Here is a 14,912-nt window from a genome sequence, read left to right as displayed (position 1 = left end):
ATGGCAAAACAAGCCAAGTGTGTTACTTTCTCTACCCCTTCTCCTAAATCAATCATGTCTTCTCTTTCTTCATCCACTTCTTTCTCACAATCCCCTCTCAACCAGACTTTTTCTCTGTCCATGGTGGAGGAAACCTTGGATTCCACGGAACCAATCATCAAGAAATGGGATCCAAACACAAAGACCATCTCTCTGTTCATTCACAGCAGAAAACAAGCCAAAGAGTTCATCAGATGCGTCCGTGACTTACGCAGAGCCATGCACTTTCTCGTCTCTCAACACTCTCAATCTCCCAACCTTGTTCTTGCACATAGCCTGATGGAGATTGCTATGTCCAGGCTTGAAAAAGAGTTCTTCATGATACTATCTTCCAACCTAGACCAGCTTGATCCTGAATCAGTCTCTGGTCACTCCTCAATATCTAGCTATTCAGAGTTTGAATATGTTATGCAATCTGATGATGAGATGGAGAAGGCTAGTGAATCCATCTCTGAGGTTGAGAAAGCTTCTGCTCTGGTGATGTCTGACTTAAAGGTCATAGCAGAGACTATGATCAGCTGTGGTTATGGTAAAGAGTGCATAAAGAGTTATAAGATGATCAGAAAGTCAATTGTTGATGAAGGGCTACACTTACTTAGGATCCAAAAGTGCAAGATCTCCTTGTTTAACAGAACTGATTGGAGCGTGCTTGAGCCTATGATCAAGAACTGGATCAAAGCTGCAAAGATTGGAGTCACAACACTCTTCAGAGGAGAGAAACTTCTATGTGATCATGTCTTCTCTGCTTCCACTACAATAAGACACACTTGCTTCTACGAGATAGCCAACGAAGCAGGACTCAATCTCTTCAGTCTACCAGAGCTTGTCTCCAATAAGGAGAAGAAAAAACTCCCTGAGAGGATCTTCAAGCTCATGGATCTCTATGCAGCTATCTCTGACCTTAAGCCAGACATGGAACTGATTCACTTTGATTCAGTAGCTCCTGTCAAGACACTGGCTATTTCATCACTCAAGAAACTCAAGAACTCAATCCACACGTGTCTCACGGAGTTTGAATTGAAAATAAAAAATGATTCATCGAAAGCACTTACTTCTGGAGGAGGGATTCACAGGCTGACTCGAACAACAATGAGTTTTATATCATCACTGTCTGAATACAGCCGTGTCTTGTCTGAGATCCTTGCGGAACACGCTATCAAGAGAAACACTCGTTTGCTAGAATCTTACTTCACGGCTCCAATCTTGGAAGATGAACACATCAACCACCATGCAACCTCGGTCCATATAGCCTGGCTCATACTGGTTCTCTTATGCAAACTAGACATTAAGGCAGAGAGTTACAAGGATGTGTCTCTCTCTTACCTCTTCCTTGTCAACAACATTCAGTTTGTGGTTGATACCGTTCGTTCAACTCATCACCTCCGGAACCTCCTTGGAGACGATTGGCTCACCAAGCACGAAACAAAACTCAGAAGCTACACTACAAACTACGAGAACGCAGCATGGGCCAAAGTTTACCAAACCGTACCGGCGAAAACCAGTACCACACTATCACCAGACCAGGCCAAAACACATTTCAAGAGGTTTCACGTGGCATTCGAAGAAGCGTACATGAAACAATCATCATGTGTTATACTTGATGCGAAACTGAGGGACGAGTTTAAGGTTTCTATAGCAAGGAAACTCGTACCGGAGTACAAAGAGTTTTACCAAAAGTACTTGCCAATGCTTAGAGAGGAGATAAACATAGAGATGCTGGTGAGGCTTAAACCTGATAACTTGGAGAACTATCTCTCCGATCTTTTCCATGGAACACCAATGCTTAGTGACTCTTCTTCTGCTTCTTCTTCTTCTTCCATGTGTATCTCACTTGGATGTGGATGAAAAATTCACAGAGCATTGTCTTAGCATCTTTCACTCAAATGGATGTAAAATTTCAGTTTTGTATAATCAAACCGTATTTTTTAATGTCATGGAAACCGGTCCGACCGGGTGAGTCTTTAGTTTGATTATAAATTATGGTTTAATTCCCTACCCGAGATGCAAACACATTTTAATATTTTACAATCATCCCTCAAGGCATTGGAATAAAATAAACTCAAGCGAATTTACTCAAAACAGCATACTACGAAATTCATACAGGTGTTTCAAAAAAAAAAAAAAATGTAATTCATATATATTTTTATAATATCATTCATATATGAGGGAGATGGCATTTGAAAATGGGGCAATTAAACCCTGGAATCAAGTAATATGTCTGAAACATGCTACAATGGGATGTGACCTTGCCGATACCTAAATAAAAGAGTTCCACACTATATTACAAATTAAACATCTATACAGAAAACGATAAATACATAATATAAAAAATTATGCTATGAAGCGTATTGAAAATTTGTGTTTGGTGAATAAAATCAAAATTATTATAATATATTGATTCTTAAAAATCCAAATACTATACTATGTTGTATTTTCTGGAGTTTGTACTATAAATATTAAGATTTGAGAATATTAACCAAACCAAGCGCGTGTCAAAGTTTTCTTTTAACAGAATCATTTGAATGTTTTTAATAAAATAAAATGTTATGTTTTATATAAATCATTCATTTTTTTCTTTAAATACATTATATATACTTTTGATCTTAAAATTTTATGTTCTGGTTGTATCTGCTAATGTTTTGTAAATTTGGGAAGAAGCAAACATATCACCTTATCTGTAGATTAAATGTCTTTGTGTTAGCATTACAATATACGGGTCACGACACAATCATATCGTTGTATCATACTATTTGGTTAGTGTTGATGTATTTATTAACCACTAACCAATAAGACAGAAAATTAGCAAACACGTGGGCTTTCTACCAAGAATATTGTCGCTAATCGTCGTCCTTGTCTAAATTTAAAGAAATCCAAATACACATAATAAAACACCATAAGTAAAATAATTATCAGATAGGCTATTATACCAATACTTAAAGTTAATTATGTATGAGATATTTTTGTTTTTATTCTAAAACTTTGTCTTGCTATTCGTTCTTTCATTGTTTAAGGTTTAATCACCATTAGTGAAGATGATGAACCCGTTAACTTTCTAAACCCAATCAAATAAATCTTCCTAATTTTATTATTTATTTCCTAATATTTTTATCATAGATGTACGTAAAATAAAAACACAATTTGGTCCACACTCCACAGTTGTACCATCTTTACCAAATCAAAAACCTAACACTAAACTTTCTCTTGCATATATAAAAACACACCTCCTCTACTCTTAACTCATATCACTAATCACCAAAACATAATACAAAAAGAAGAAACACACATTAACAAAATGGCAGCTAATCTAGAGTGGTGTGACAGTGATGTAGAAGAAGATTACATAGACATGGAAGTCACTTCTTTCACTAACCTCGTACGCAAAGCTCTCAACAACAACAACAACAAGCCTAGAGAGTTTGAGTTCCAAATGTCTCATTTATGTCCTCTCGAGATAGACAAAACCACTTCTCCAGCAGATGAACTCTTCTACAAAGGCAAGCTCCTCCCTCTTCACTTACCTCCACGTCTCCAAATGGTTCAAAAGCTTCTAGAAGAGTACACCTTTGATGAAGAATTCTACAGCACACCTTTAGCCACCGGAACGGTTACTACTCCGGTGACTAGCAACACCCCGTTCGAGTCTTGCACCGTCTCTCCGGCAGATTCTTGTCAAGTGAGTAAAGAGCTTAACCCTAAAGACTATTTTCTTGAATATTCAAGTTCATTGGAGGATGATGAGAAGAAGAAATCTTGGGGCAAGAAGCTAAGATTGATCAAACAATTGAGTTTTGGAACGAAGATTAAAGCTTCGAGAGCTTATCTAAGATCGTTCTTTGGGAAGTCAAGTTGTTCTGATGAGTCAAGAGTTGCTGATGAAGGATCTATGTTGAGGTATTCTCGAGCAGAGAGACCTAAAAAGCAGAGTAACGGTTCTGTTCCTAGGAGCCATAGGAGATCGTTTTCGGTTTCCATGAGGAGACAAGCTGCAAAGAGTTTGAACAACAAGTCATCGGCTAGCTTAGGGTTTCGTCCGTTGCAGTTTTTGAAGAGAAGTACGAGTTCGAGCTCAGAGGTAGAGAACTCTATTCAAGGAGCTATCTTGCATTGCAAGCAATCTCAGCAACAGAAGAAGCAGTATAGTGTTAATGAGGTCGGATTCTGTTCGTTGTCAGCTTCAAAAATTGCGGGAGAATATGATCAAGAACGGGCTCAGATGTTTAGGGGTTGACTAAATAATTAAATTGGGCATGAGGATGATGACAAGATAAAAAAATGAGTGAGAGTGAGAGAACTAAAGATTAAATTCTTTGTTTTCTTTTGATTTTTACTCTTATTTTGCTTCTTTGTTTTTCTATGAAATTTCATAAATCCTTAAGGCCATTTCCGTGTAAAAAATAAATAAATATGAATATAAATATTTGCTTGAGATTCAATTACATGTGATTTGAAAATTTTTATTCGATTCCAGTTTCGAAATATAAATTAATTCAAATGTCTACCAGAATCTGAGAGTACGGATTTTATTATTCAGTGGTAGAATGCTAACTTTTTCTCCCAACGTATGTGTTTAAAATCATTCATTTGTAACACATATGTTTGATGTTGTTTAGCTTGTTTATCTTTATTTTTCTCATATTGGTTTTTCTTAATATTGACAAATATAACTAAATCAGACTCTAATTAAGTACATTACACCGCATAACAGTTATGAATTAATATTTTTTTTTGCTATGGTTGTTCATAATTGATTTTATATAATTGTAACTAAAAAATATCATATGAATAATTTAATTTACACTAATTCTTGTGAAAACGTGGATTGTCTCTAATTTGACACATCTTTTGAACTTAAATATTGCATAAAATCACCACATGTAGTGATATTAGCAGGAAAAAAAAATTCTCAAAGGACAAAAGAGAAAACACATAAATTATTGGAGATTGATTGAGAGACTGAAATGATGATTCCCTAAACACGAGTGTTCAGAGTCAGACGGTCGCTAGAAAGGTTCACTTCTCGTAAAGTTGAAAATCTGGAAACATGGATCCTTGCTTCCAGAAAGCTGATCGCTACTTCGCTCCATAGTTATTTTTTAATATTTAAGTGTAATTTGTGAAAACAAATCATTTATATGTCAATGAAGAAATTATGTCTACGTGTACATAAAAGCATCATTACAAGACATGATGACGTACACAGCAACCTAGGGGTTAGGTTGAAATCCGAAGTCTAATTAACCCATTTTCTAATGTTAATTAAGTATCTTATCCAGCGTCCGCTTTTATGTTAATCTCTATCAACCTTTAGACATAATAATCTGTAAATGGCAAACTATTAGTGTATAATATTGGTTAGAGTTGATATAATCTTGGTTTATGTTATTAGTATTGGTACAAGATGTAAAACAAAATTACAGTTGGTACAAGATGTAAAACAAAAAAAAATCCAAAAAAGAAGATGTAAAACAAAATTACAGTTACTTTAAAATGTAATTAGCATCGACTAAATCGAATAACATAAAGTTCTTTAAACTTGATCATCTTTTTCTCGAGCCATCTTTTTCTCGAGCCCCTTCAGCTCAACTAACATAAACCATCCATACTTAATCCCTACGAAAACGTCTTCTTCGAAAATTCATATATTATTAGAAAGAGATTTTAACAAAGTTTTATTTGAATTCTTTATATGGTTAAGATTAAAGTTTTGATTCTTTTATATCTTATTTTCTTTTGTAAGGTTTGACTGTTCCACACATTGTAGTTTCATCTAAATTATTTTTATATGGTTTATTATCCTCCATTATATTACACATTGGTTGTCACTATGATTTTAGCCACTCACTCGTTATGGCTTTTGTAAACCTGGAGTTTATCTAATTCATGTGCAGTAAACTCGAATTGTTAGATTAGATAGATAATAATATACACAAAAAAAATTCTCTAGTGTATGTCTCTTGCAAGAATTAAGGGACACTCGTGAATTTTAGAAAATCAGTCCAAGGCCAAATGGAAAGAATTATGGTATCACATCATTATAAATATAATCATATAAGGCTTAAACAATATAATCAACTCTAAAAGGCAGCTTGGGAGGACGGGAAGGGACAAGAGAACCCAAAGCTGTGTACTACTTTTTAATAGCTTTTGGCGTGTTTGATTTAGAGCGTGTGCATCAATTTAAACTTTCAAAGCCTTAAAATAAGATTACCTTGTCCAAAGCTATTCTTTCTCTTTTAAACTTTTGTTTGTGGCTTATATATAAAACAAAAGAAGAACAAGACAATGAAAAAGGAACTCTTAGCGCATCATGCGGACATACTCATTCTGATTGTCCACTAAAAAGATCGCCATTTTATTAGGGAAGATTACCCATAAGATCAAACTTTTGAAGAGAAAGATGTTTCTTACATCCCTCACACATCAAACTTTTGTCAATCTCTTAGGCCCATCTCATGTTTGGATTAAGGCTACTATCATCACTTACACCATTATCCTAGAGACCCTAAATGGGTCTCTTATTTTTTTTTAATACTTTTTAATTGTAAAAGTGAATTAAGAGACTGGATTAAAAAACCTGAAAATTTACATGCTCCATTGCAAGTCTCTTATTTAAGGGTTCTTAAAAAAAAAAAAATTTGCCAAGGAGAGAAACGATTTACTTCTCAACTCCTCCACGCCACAGTGTGATCAAATGATTCAAAAACCATTTTTATTTCTCACCAAATCAACTCTATAACTTCAGCAATTCATGTTTCCGTGAAAACTATAACCTATCATAGTTAGCCACACAAAGGCAGGAGGTAAGATACCTTACTTGAGGAAACAGATGATTGTGATATGCCCGTAGTAGAATCTGGAAGTAACAAACCCAATGAGATTCCTTGCCAACTTCTTTAAATAAAACAATGTTTCACAATGTACTAAAGTAATGATAAGGCCAACATCAGACTGAAGATAGGCCAAATACTTCCCAAGCTTCCTTAACCGCTTTTCGAATGGTGGCTGCACCGATGCGACGTCTAGCTCGAGAGCTGTGGCTTGGGTTCCGGTTGAACCGAAGCTGTTGATGTTGGAGCAGAGAGAGTTGAGGCGGTCGACACGACGTGCTGCTGCGATAATCTTACAGCCAGCTTTGACCAAATCAAGACAGATCTCTTTTCCTATACCAGAGGAAGCTCCTGTCACAAGAACCACTTTGTCTTTGAGGTCAGCCATGGCTCCAACTTCGTCAACACCTGCTTCAGATGGACCATAAATCACACGATCAAAAAGATTACACAAGCCATATATTAAAGACAAAATCAATGTACGTGATTTGGAGAGAAAAGATGTATCTCACAGTTTGATGATTGTGCTCTTATCGCACTCCACAAGACAGGGCTGAGAATCCTCAAATCCCTCGCTCCTCCGGCTTTCTTCTTCGCCTTCCCCGTCGTACCCGCCACGACCGATTCTCCTGCGTTGATCGGCGAAGGAGGAGGCAGAGATGAAGGATTAGACGACTGGTTGGGATTATCCTTCACTGACGAACCTTTCTTCCGGCGGCGGGTTGCGATCTCTGCCGCTTCTTCCTCGATTTCTCGGGTCGGAGATTGTGAGCGAGAGAGAGACAGAGCACGAACGAAAGAAAGGAGAAAGTGATCTGCCAACACGTGTCTTCAAGATACGTTTCTTCCATTGCCTATTTAAGATACGTCTCTTCTTTTAATTGCTGTTTTTTCTTTTCATTTAATCCTAATAATGCTTAAGAACCCCCTTAAAATACAGGGATAATGATGCTCTTAGGATCATCACCTGGGGCTTACAATCAAATCCAACTTGCTCTCTTCTAGTGGGTGTCCAGAAAACATGTGGTAGCTACCAATAACATTCCTCCAGCCAGGGGCAGACCCACGTATCAGAAGGGTGTGGCACGTGCCATATACTAATTGCATAAATTTCATGTGCAAACTTAAGGACATATTCAACCGTGTTGCTTGTTGGCTTTAAAAGCTCAATTGTGCCCCGCCCCATCCAAGTTTGAAGCCTTAAATGAGCTGTGTTTTTCTCTTTTGCACTTTTTAGACTGTTTCCTTCTTTCCTTTGTTTTTCTGCTAAATAACATTATTCTCTTTTGTTATTATTTTTTTATTTTTTTCTTTAACATCAGTTTTGGAAAAAAAAATTTATTTAAATTTTACTTTCGAGATTTTTTTTTCCAACTAAAATGAATATTTTTTAAAATAAAGTTATTGTGCGTAGTAAATATATATATGATTTTATAATATTATTTATATTAAGTATCTAAAATTTTAAAATTGCTTACCTTTTTAGTATGACTTACTTTGCAAAAATGTAAGATGTAAAATAGTATATTTTAAAAATTAATATAATGTAATTTATTAAATTATATATATATATATATATATATATATATATATATATATTATACATTATATTCCATGTTAAATTATTTTCTGGATCCGCTCATGCTCCGGCCTCCATTACCGTATGGCCATTGATGGACTTCAACACCTTCAACGACTCCACTATCAATACCAAGGGGCGGCGAGGCACAACCTCCTTCTTCTTTTTTTTTTCTACCACAACCTCCTCCATATTGTATGTTTAGTTTTTGTTGATTTGTAAGTGTTAAGTGCCAGTGTGTCCTTTTTTATAGGCGACAAACTATCTTAATATTTCATTAGTGGTTGTGAATCTACTGGTCATGATCCTAGCTAGATATGTGAAATCAGAGCCGAAGGCTTTTCGATGCCGTAAGCCAAAAAAAAACAGTACATATTTTTAACAATATTGTATTATGACAAACTAATAGTATATATAAGTAATTATTATTTTGAAAAAAATAAAGTTTTGATAGAAGATACAAAAGTATTTCATTATCACTTTATGTTTATTTAACAAATAAAAAAAACTGAAACATACAAATTAGTCTTTTAATTACATAGCTTCTTTCAAAATTTGTAAACTAAGCAATAAAAAAATAATACTTATATATACTATTAGTTTGTCTTTTGAAGCATTCGCTTCTGTTGAATAATTTTGACAAAAAATTATAGGGAATACATTTATATTTTTAATTTTATATATACATAGACAAACTTTGTTGATTCCTTAACTAGATTACATAGATCAACAAATCACAATCAATGTTATTTTCACATATTTTCTAGTTAAGGAATCAACAAAGTTTGTCTATGTATATATAAAATTAAATATATAAATGTATGCCCTATAATTTTTTGTCAAAATTATTCAACAGAAGCGAATGCTTCAAAATTCCTTCTGTAGGCACGGCTCTGTGTGAAATATGCTCTGAAAAGATTGTGCACACTACTGATCATCCTCGTAACTATTAGAAAAATAGATATGTTAAATATGCAATATATGTAACATTGTAACTATTAATGTTTTGTTTATCTATCTGATAGTTACTGAAAATTGTTTTTTTTATAGTTAACATGTTTTAAAGTTTTGTGATTTTTATATTACAAAATATGTAGGAGGATATGCAAACCAGAGCAACTGAAACTGATTGCAAAGACCAAAGTAACAATTATATTTATTTTCGTTATTTTTTCAAAAATTTTGCTTATTTTTATTTTAAATTATTTATTTCAAGCATCACTCTAACTAGTTAAAATATCTGATTGTTAACTTAGAAGCTATATCCTGAAAATCAATATGCTATTTTCTATTCCAGTCTTCTTACTATCAGTATTTATGATTGGAAAAATTCCAAAAAAAAATATCCAACTACATTTCGTTAACACCCAAACTTTGCTAATTTTAATCAAATATATTAATTAGTTTCAAATGAAACTTAAAAAAAATTCTTAACTTCAGAACAAAATCTTAAAAATTTCAAGTTTTATTTTAATTTTTAAAAATAAAAGTAACTAAAATTTTGGATAATATTTTAGTATTTGGAAAAATAATTCTGAATAAAATAAATAAATTATATAAATTTCAGAAAACAAACTAAATTTTAAATTAAAACTAAAATTCATATTATTAAAAATTTAAGTTTATCCAAATTTAGTTACTTTTATTCTTAAAAGTTAAAATAAAATTTGAAAATTTTAAGATTTGTTTTTGAATTTAAAAAATTTCTAATTTTTTTTAAACTAGTTATTAAAATAAGCATACTTAGAATATTAAAATGAACACATTTTTAAAGGTAAGTGTATTAAAATGTGCAAAATAATTAGTTTGAATATTAAACCATGTAGCAGAAAAAAAAGTTTGGGTATTAAAAAGGTTAAGAAAATTTAGTTGCGATATTTTATGGAATTTTCCCTTTATGATTTGATTCAAATTAATATGCCATATTTTAATTTTTTTTTTCTTTATAAAAAAAATTGACTTATGATGAGGCTTTTCTCATCGATAGTTAATCTTTATTTCTAGGCAATGCAAGTAGTCGGCCTTTTATATAAGATACACACGGGTCCTTATTGATAATAACTGTGATAACATTATACAACTACTTTTTAGCAAGAAAAAAAAACATTAGACAACTAGTTAGATTGGGCATAAACCTATCTGTTGGTGGAGTCAAGAATGTTTACCCTGTTTCTTTTATTAACGGGTTATGCAGCACTGTGTATTGCTTTAGTGTTTGGTGTGATTATATTTTACTTGTGCATCAAGAAAAGAAGAGCTGTTAAGCAGAATGACATAGGTGAGACCGTGAGAGCTTAATCTTTTCAAGCTAAAAGATCGGTTATCGATTTCCATCAGCTTTAATCAAACAAGCAACTGATGATTTTGATTAGAGCTTATTGATTGGAGTTGGAGGGTTTGGTCAAGTTTACAAAGGAGCCTTGAGGGACAAGACAAAGATAGCTGTGAAACGAGGGTCTCCAAATCTCGCCAAGGTCTAGTGGAGTTCAAGACAGAGATCGAAACACTGTCTCAGTTCAGACACATGCATTTGGTTTCTTTGATAGGGTATTTTTTTTGTCAACTTCTTTGATAAGGTATTGCGAAGAGATTGATGAGATGATCATTGTGTATGAGTATATGCACAAGGGAACGCTTAAGGACCATTTGTATGAGTCTGATAACCCTAGATTGAGTTGGAGACAGAGGCTTGAGATGTGCTGGTGCAGCTAGAGGGCTTCATTATCTCCACACAGGCTCCACAAAAGCGGTCATACACCGCAATGTGAAGTCAGCTAACATTCTCTTGGATGAGAATTTCACAGCCAAAGTTGCGGACTTTGGATTGTCAAGACTGGTCCGGATCTTGACAAGACACATGTGAGTACCGCGGTTAAAGGAAGCTTTGGTTATCTTTAGGGATGTCAAGTTGGGCGGCCCACACCCAAATGAGTGTGTACAGTTGAGCCATTTAACACCCATACCCAAAAACACCCACACTCATTTAATACTCATACCCAAAAACACCCACAGCCAAGTTAGCCCATACCCATTGGAAATAACCCAAGACCACCCATTATTATTCTTTTTAACAATTAGCTCAATTTTGTTCATAATCAATTATTGTAAACTCAATTTACAAACTTATATACTTATAGAAAATAAAAATTATAGAAAATTTGTATAAACTCAATCTAAACTCAATTTTAATGTCATTAAAAATTTCTGAATACAAATGTGATGTAAATTAAATTTAATAGACTTCAGTTTTTCATAACTCTCTGTTTTATGTCACCTTTTTTATATAAAAAAAGCAAAAACGTGATGCAGCAAAGAGGCTAAACATATAAAAGCTTTTGATTAATGCAGTCTTTAAGAGCAAGACAAAACTCAGAGAAAGAATTTTTTCCATAATTTTTTTAAAAAAATTTGAGGGTTTTATGCCAATGTTTCACTTTGATTATGCTCAGGACCATCTATGGGTAATTTCAAAAGTGTTAACCCACAAGTGGAGGAACATCTGATGTTGAAACTTCAAGAGAGTTTTAATATCAAATGTTGAAACTTCAAGAGAAGTTTAACCCACAAGTGGACTTAATTACATCTAATGTTGAAACTTCAAGAGAAGTTTACATGGATAATGGATCGGTTTCAAATGTTAGGAGAAGCATAATGAATTCCATGGAAGAAACCAGTTTGGCCTTGGGAGTGTTCAGTGGTTGTTGTGAGAAGTCTTGTGGGTAATTTATTAACGTAAGTAGGCAGAAATCTTGACATAATGATTTAAGTGTAGCAATATGCAAGCATGTCTGCGACAAGAAGGATGCCGATCTAAAGCCATCTGAAGGGTTTTTCTGCAGTTTCAGGAGGTGGATGTATCCTTTGCCGAGCAGAGTATTGCTTTGCTACAGTCTAACTCAATAACCTACACAAATAACCAGCAAAGAATCACAAAGCAAAGTTAAAAAGCCATAACCAAATTATTATCTGAATGACTGCAAGTAACAGGTAAAGAATAACTGTCAAGTTACACACATAACAAGAGAGCTGTATAAATAAGTACACAATTCAAAGAATATTCCCTAAATACACACTTTAGAGTGCAATGAAGACCTCTTGTACTCCAGAAACTCTGAGTATATCCATGCTATGAAGACAGGGATGACTCCGAGCAGAAACGAAACCTGCATTTAAAGAGAAATACAATACACGTCAACCCAAAACCAAATCTCAAGTGTGCATCGTTTCTGAACCCAAAACAAAACAATATTCTAAACGATTCATCATCATCATCAGAACTAGAGTAAACAATGGAAACAAGATTATCATCCACAAAACCCACAAAACCCACAACACCCACAACACAGAAAGTAGAGAAATCGCGAGATCAGAGCTAAAATCGAATCATACCTGAAATTGTAGAGAAATGAAGAAGGGAATCGATGGGAGGGAAGAGAGAATCGTATGGATTGATGAACACAAGAACAGTAGACGAAGAGAAATCTGGGAGGAGAAAATCGTTGGTTGCAGAAAGAATCGCGGGAGAGAAGAAAAGAATCGGGAAAAATTATTTCTGATTGATTTTTTCCCAAATTCTCTAAACCCTAGAAATTAAGTTTTTGGGCCAGCCCAACACCCATTTGGTTTGGACCAGTTAACCCATGAGCAAAATGGGTCTTTAACCCAATTGGACCATTAATTATTTGGGTATGACCATCATCCACCCATGTTTATTTGGAATGGGTTAGCCCATGGGTGGCCCAACCAATTGACATCCCTAGTTATCTTGATCCGGAGTATTTGACCAGACAACAACTGACTGCGAAATCTGATGTTTACTCTTTTGGTGTCATTGATCATTCTCTTCCGAGAGAGAAAGTGAATTTGATTGAATGGGCGATGAAGAATGTGAAGAAAGGGAAGGTGGAAGAGATCATGGACCCGTTTCTTGATCAAAAGAAACTACTATAGTGTTGTTTGTACATGAGGGAGAAGGATAGACCACAATACTTATTTTTTTTCTGACCCATTGTTATATGAAATTGTATACATTGGAAAGTCCTAAACAGATTATTGTACTTTCTATTGTTACATACTATTTATTTGCATAACAGTTCTTTGGTGATTTGTTTAAAATGCTTTAAACTTCACTACATTGTGGAAACCCAAGTATTTCAGTAGGTGTTTAGGGTATGTGTAGCTGCAATATTATCAATTAAGGCATGGATCGTGTGCTACCGTGCCTTACTTTCAAATTTTGGTGAATTTAAGATAATTTATTTCATCAATCGGCGTATTAGTTGAACAGTCAGATAAAAACACTAGCTAAATTAAGAAGAAGAAAAAAATACAGAACACTAGCTATAGAACCTGTTGAAATAGGTCAACTTACAACCTGAATTATCCAGAGGAGTGAAGGTAAATTATAACATGGCCATGATGAATGCATGGTCCAGTTGTAAGAGCATCATGAAAGGTAGAATTGTTGAATTGGATATCTAAATAATAATATATCAATATTTTCTGAAAAATCTTTTAGATAATTAATTTTTATTTTTCTTTGAAAAATGTGTTAATAAAAAAATGATGCTTCGTAGTTTCTAAAATTGTCTATTTTAGAGTTTCTATATTTGAAGCTTTAAGGTGTTCTTTTTCAAAAACAAAACTTCATATTTAACTCAAAATTATTTGTAATTTATGCTATGGTCCTTATATTTATCATAATTAATATAAATCTATAAAACTTTTATAAATCACTAGCACATATATAAAAATACCATAAAATATTAATTAATAAAATCTTATACTAAAAACATAAAAATAAAAATAGAAATAATTAATTAAATATTTAACTACAAGAAAAATACCACATTATTACATAAAATTATTTCCGTAATGCTCCATCTTTGGTTACACAAAAAAGATTTGGAAAATATTTTAGAAGTTCTAGAGCAAATTTACCAGACTATTAGTTTTATTGTAATATTCAAATTTGTGTAATAATTATGTCTTCATGTATCTTTTTTTTTAAATTATTAAGTTTATTTTGTAATATTCTTGTTATCTAATTCTAGTTTTAAAATATTATAAATTTGTTTGGACAATATTTTAGAAGTTCTAGAACAAATTTACTAGATTATTAGTGTTGTTGTAATATTCAAATTTGTGTAATAATTATGTTTTCATGTATCTTTTTTAAAAAAAATTATTAAGTTTATTTTGTAATATTCTTGTTATCTAATTCTAGTTTTAAAATATTTTAAATCTTATTTCAATTTTTTTATTTAATTCTATGTGTAAAATTTAAATTTATAAAAATAAATTTGAAATACTTAAGATATACAAAAGTATTAAAGATTAAAACGATAAATGAAAAAAATATTTAAGAATTATAAATGTGATGTGTAATTAATTATAAGGACCAAATGCAAATAAAAATATGAAATTTCACTATTCAAAACTCTAAATTTGAAGTTTTGAAGTTCATT

General features: G+C 33.1%; 3 protein-coding genes and 1 long non-coding RNA gene across 6 annotated transcripts; 2 read left to right on the top strand and 2 right to left on the bottom strand.

Annotated features, from left to right (window-relative positions):
• Positions 1-1,884, top strand: LOC106339169 (exocyst complex component EXO70B1-like). The gene has a single exon (XM_013777969.1). The coding sequence runs from the start codon at positions 1-3 to the stop codon at positions 1,882-1,884; it is 1,884 nt and encodes a 627-aa protein (XP_013633423.1).
• A 1,412-nt stretch (positions 1,885-3,296) lies between these two features.
• On the top strand, positions 3,297-4,414 carry LOC106340903 (probable membrane-associated kinase regulator 4). The gene has a single exon (XM_013779737.1). The coding sequence runs from the start codon at positions 3,332-3,334 to the stop codon at positions 4,265-4,267; it is 936 nt and encodes a 311-aa protein (XP_013635191.1). The 5' UTR covers positions 3,297-3,331; the 3' UTR covers positions 4,268-4,414.
• A 993-nt stretch (positions 4,415-5,407) lies between these two features.
• Positions 5,408-8,087, bottom strand: LOC106340169 (peroxisomal trans-2-enoyl-CoA reductase-like). Of its 3 annotated transcripts, none has more exons than XM_013779032.1 (3): positions 7,379-8,087; positions 6,854-7,277; positions 5,408-5,661 (listed from the first exon to the last, which is right to left on the bottom strand). In XM_013779032.1, the coding sequence occupies exons 2-3, from the start codon at positions 7,252-7,254 to the stop codon at positions 5,643-5,645; spliced, it is 420 nt and encodes a 139-aa protein (XP_013634486.1). In that variant the 5' UTR covers positions 7,255-7,277; positions 7,379-8,087; the 3' UTR covers positions 5,408-5,642. The 3 variants fall into 3 exon arrangements, with proteins under 3 accessions (XP_013634486.1, XP_013634484.1, XP_013634485.1); XM_013779030.1 differs by having other exon boundaries at positions 6,854-7,274; positions 7,379-8,082; XM_013779031.1 differs by lacking the exon at positions 7,379-8,087 and having other exon boundaries at positions 6,854-7,368.
• A 4,177-nt stretch (positions 8,088-12,264) lies between these two features.
• Positions 12,265-12,945, bottom strand: LOC106341306. The gene is made up of 3 exons (XR_001269599.1): positions 12,835-12,945; positions 12,517-12,608; positions 12,265-12,349 (listed from the first exon to the last, which is right to left on the bottom strand). It is a non-coding gene; the product is annotated as an uncharacterized LOC106341306 (long non-coding RNA).
• Between the last annotated feature and the right edge of the window lie 1,967 nt (positions 12,946-14,912).

Source organism: Brassica oleracea, chromosome C4 (assembly GCF_000695525.1).
Source record: "Brassica oleracea var. oleracea cultivar TO1000 chromosome C4, BOL, whole genome shotgun sequence".
Classification (NCBI taxonomy): Eukaryota; Viridiplantae; Streptophyta; class Magnoliopsida; order Brassicales; family Brassicaceae; genus Brassica; species Brassica oleracea.
Note: the sequence above shows the minus strand (reverse complement) of the source record. Positions and strands in the feature narration are given on the sequence as shown.

Excerpts from the sequence above, each read along its gene's own strand:
- LOC106339169 (XM_013777969.1), top strand. The coding sequence starts at position 1 with ATGGCAAAACAAGCCAAGTGTGTTACTTTCTCTACCCCTTCTCCTAAA.
- LOC106340903 (XM_013779737.1), top strand. The coding sequence starts at position 3,332 with ATGGCAGCTAATCTAGAGTGGTGTGACAGTGATGTAGAAGAAGATTAC.
- LOC106340169 (XM_013779032.1), bottom strand. The coding sequence starts at position 7,254 with ATGGCTGACCTCAAAGACAAAGTGGTTCTTGTGACAGGAGCTTCCTCT.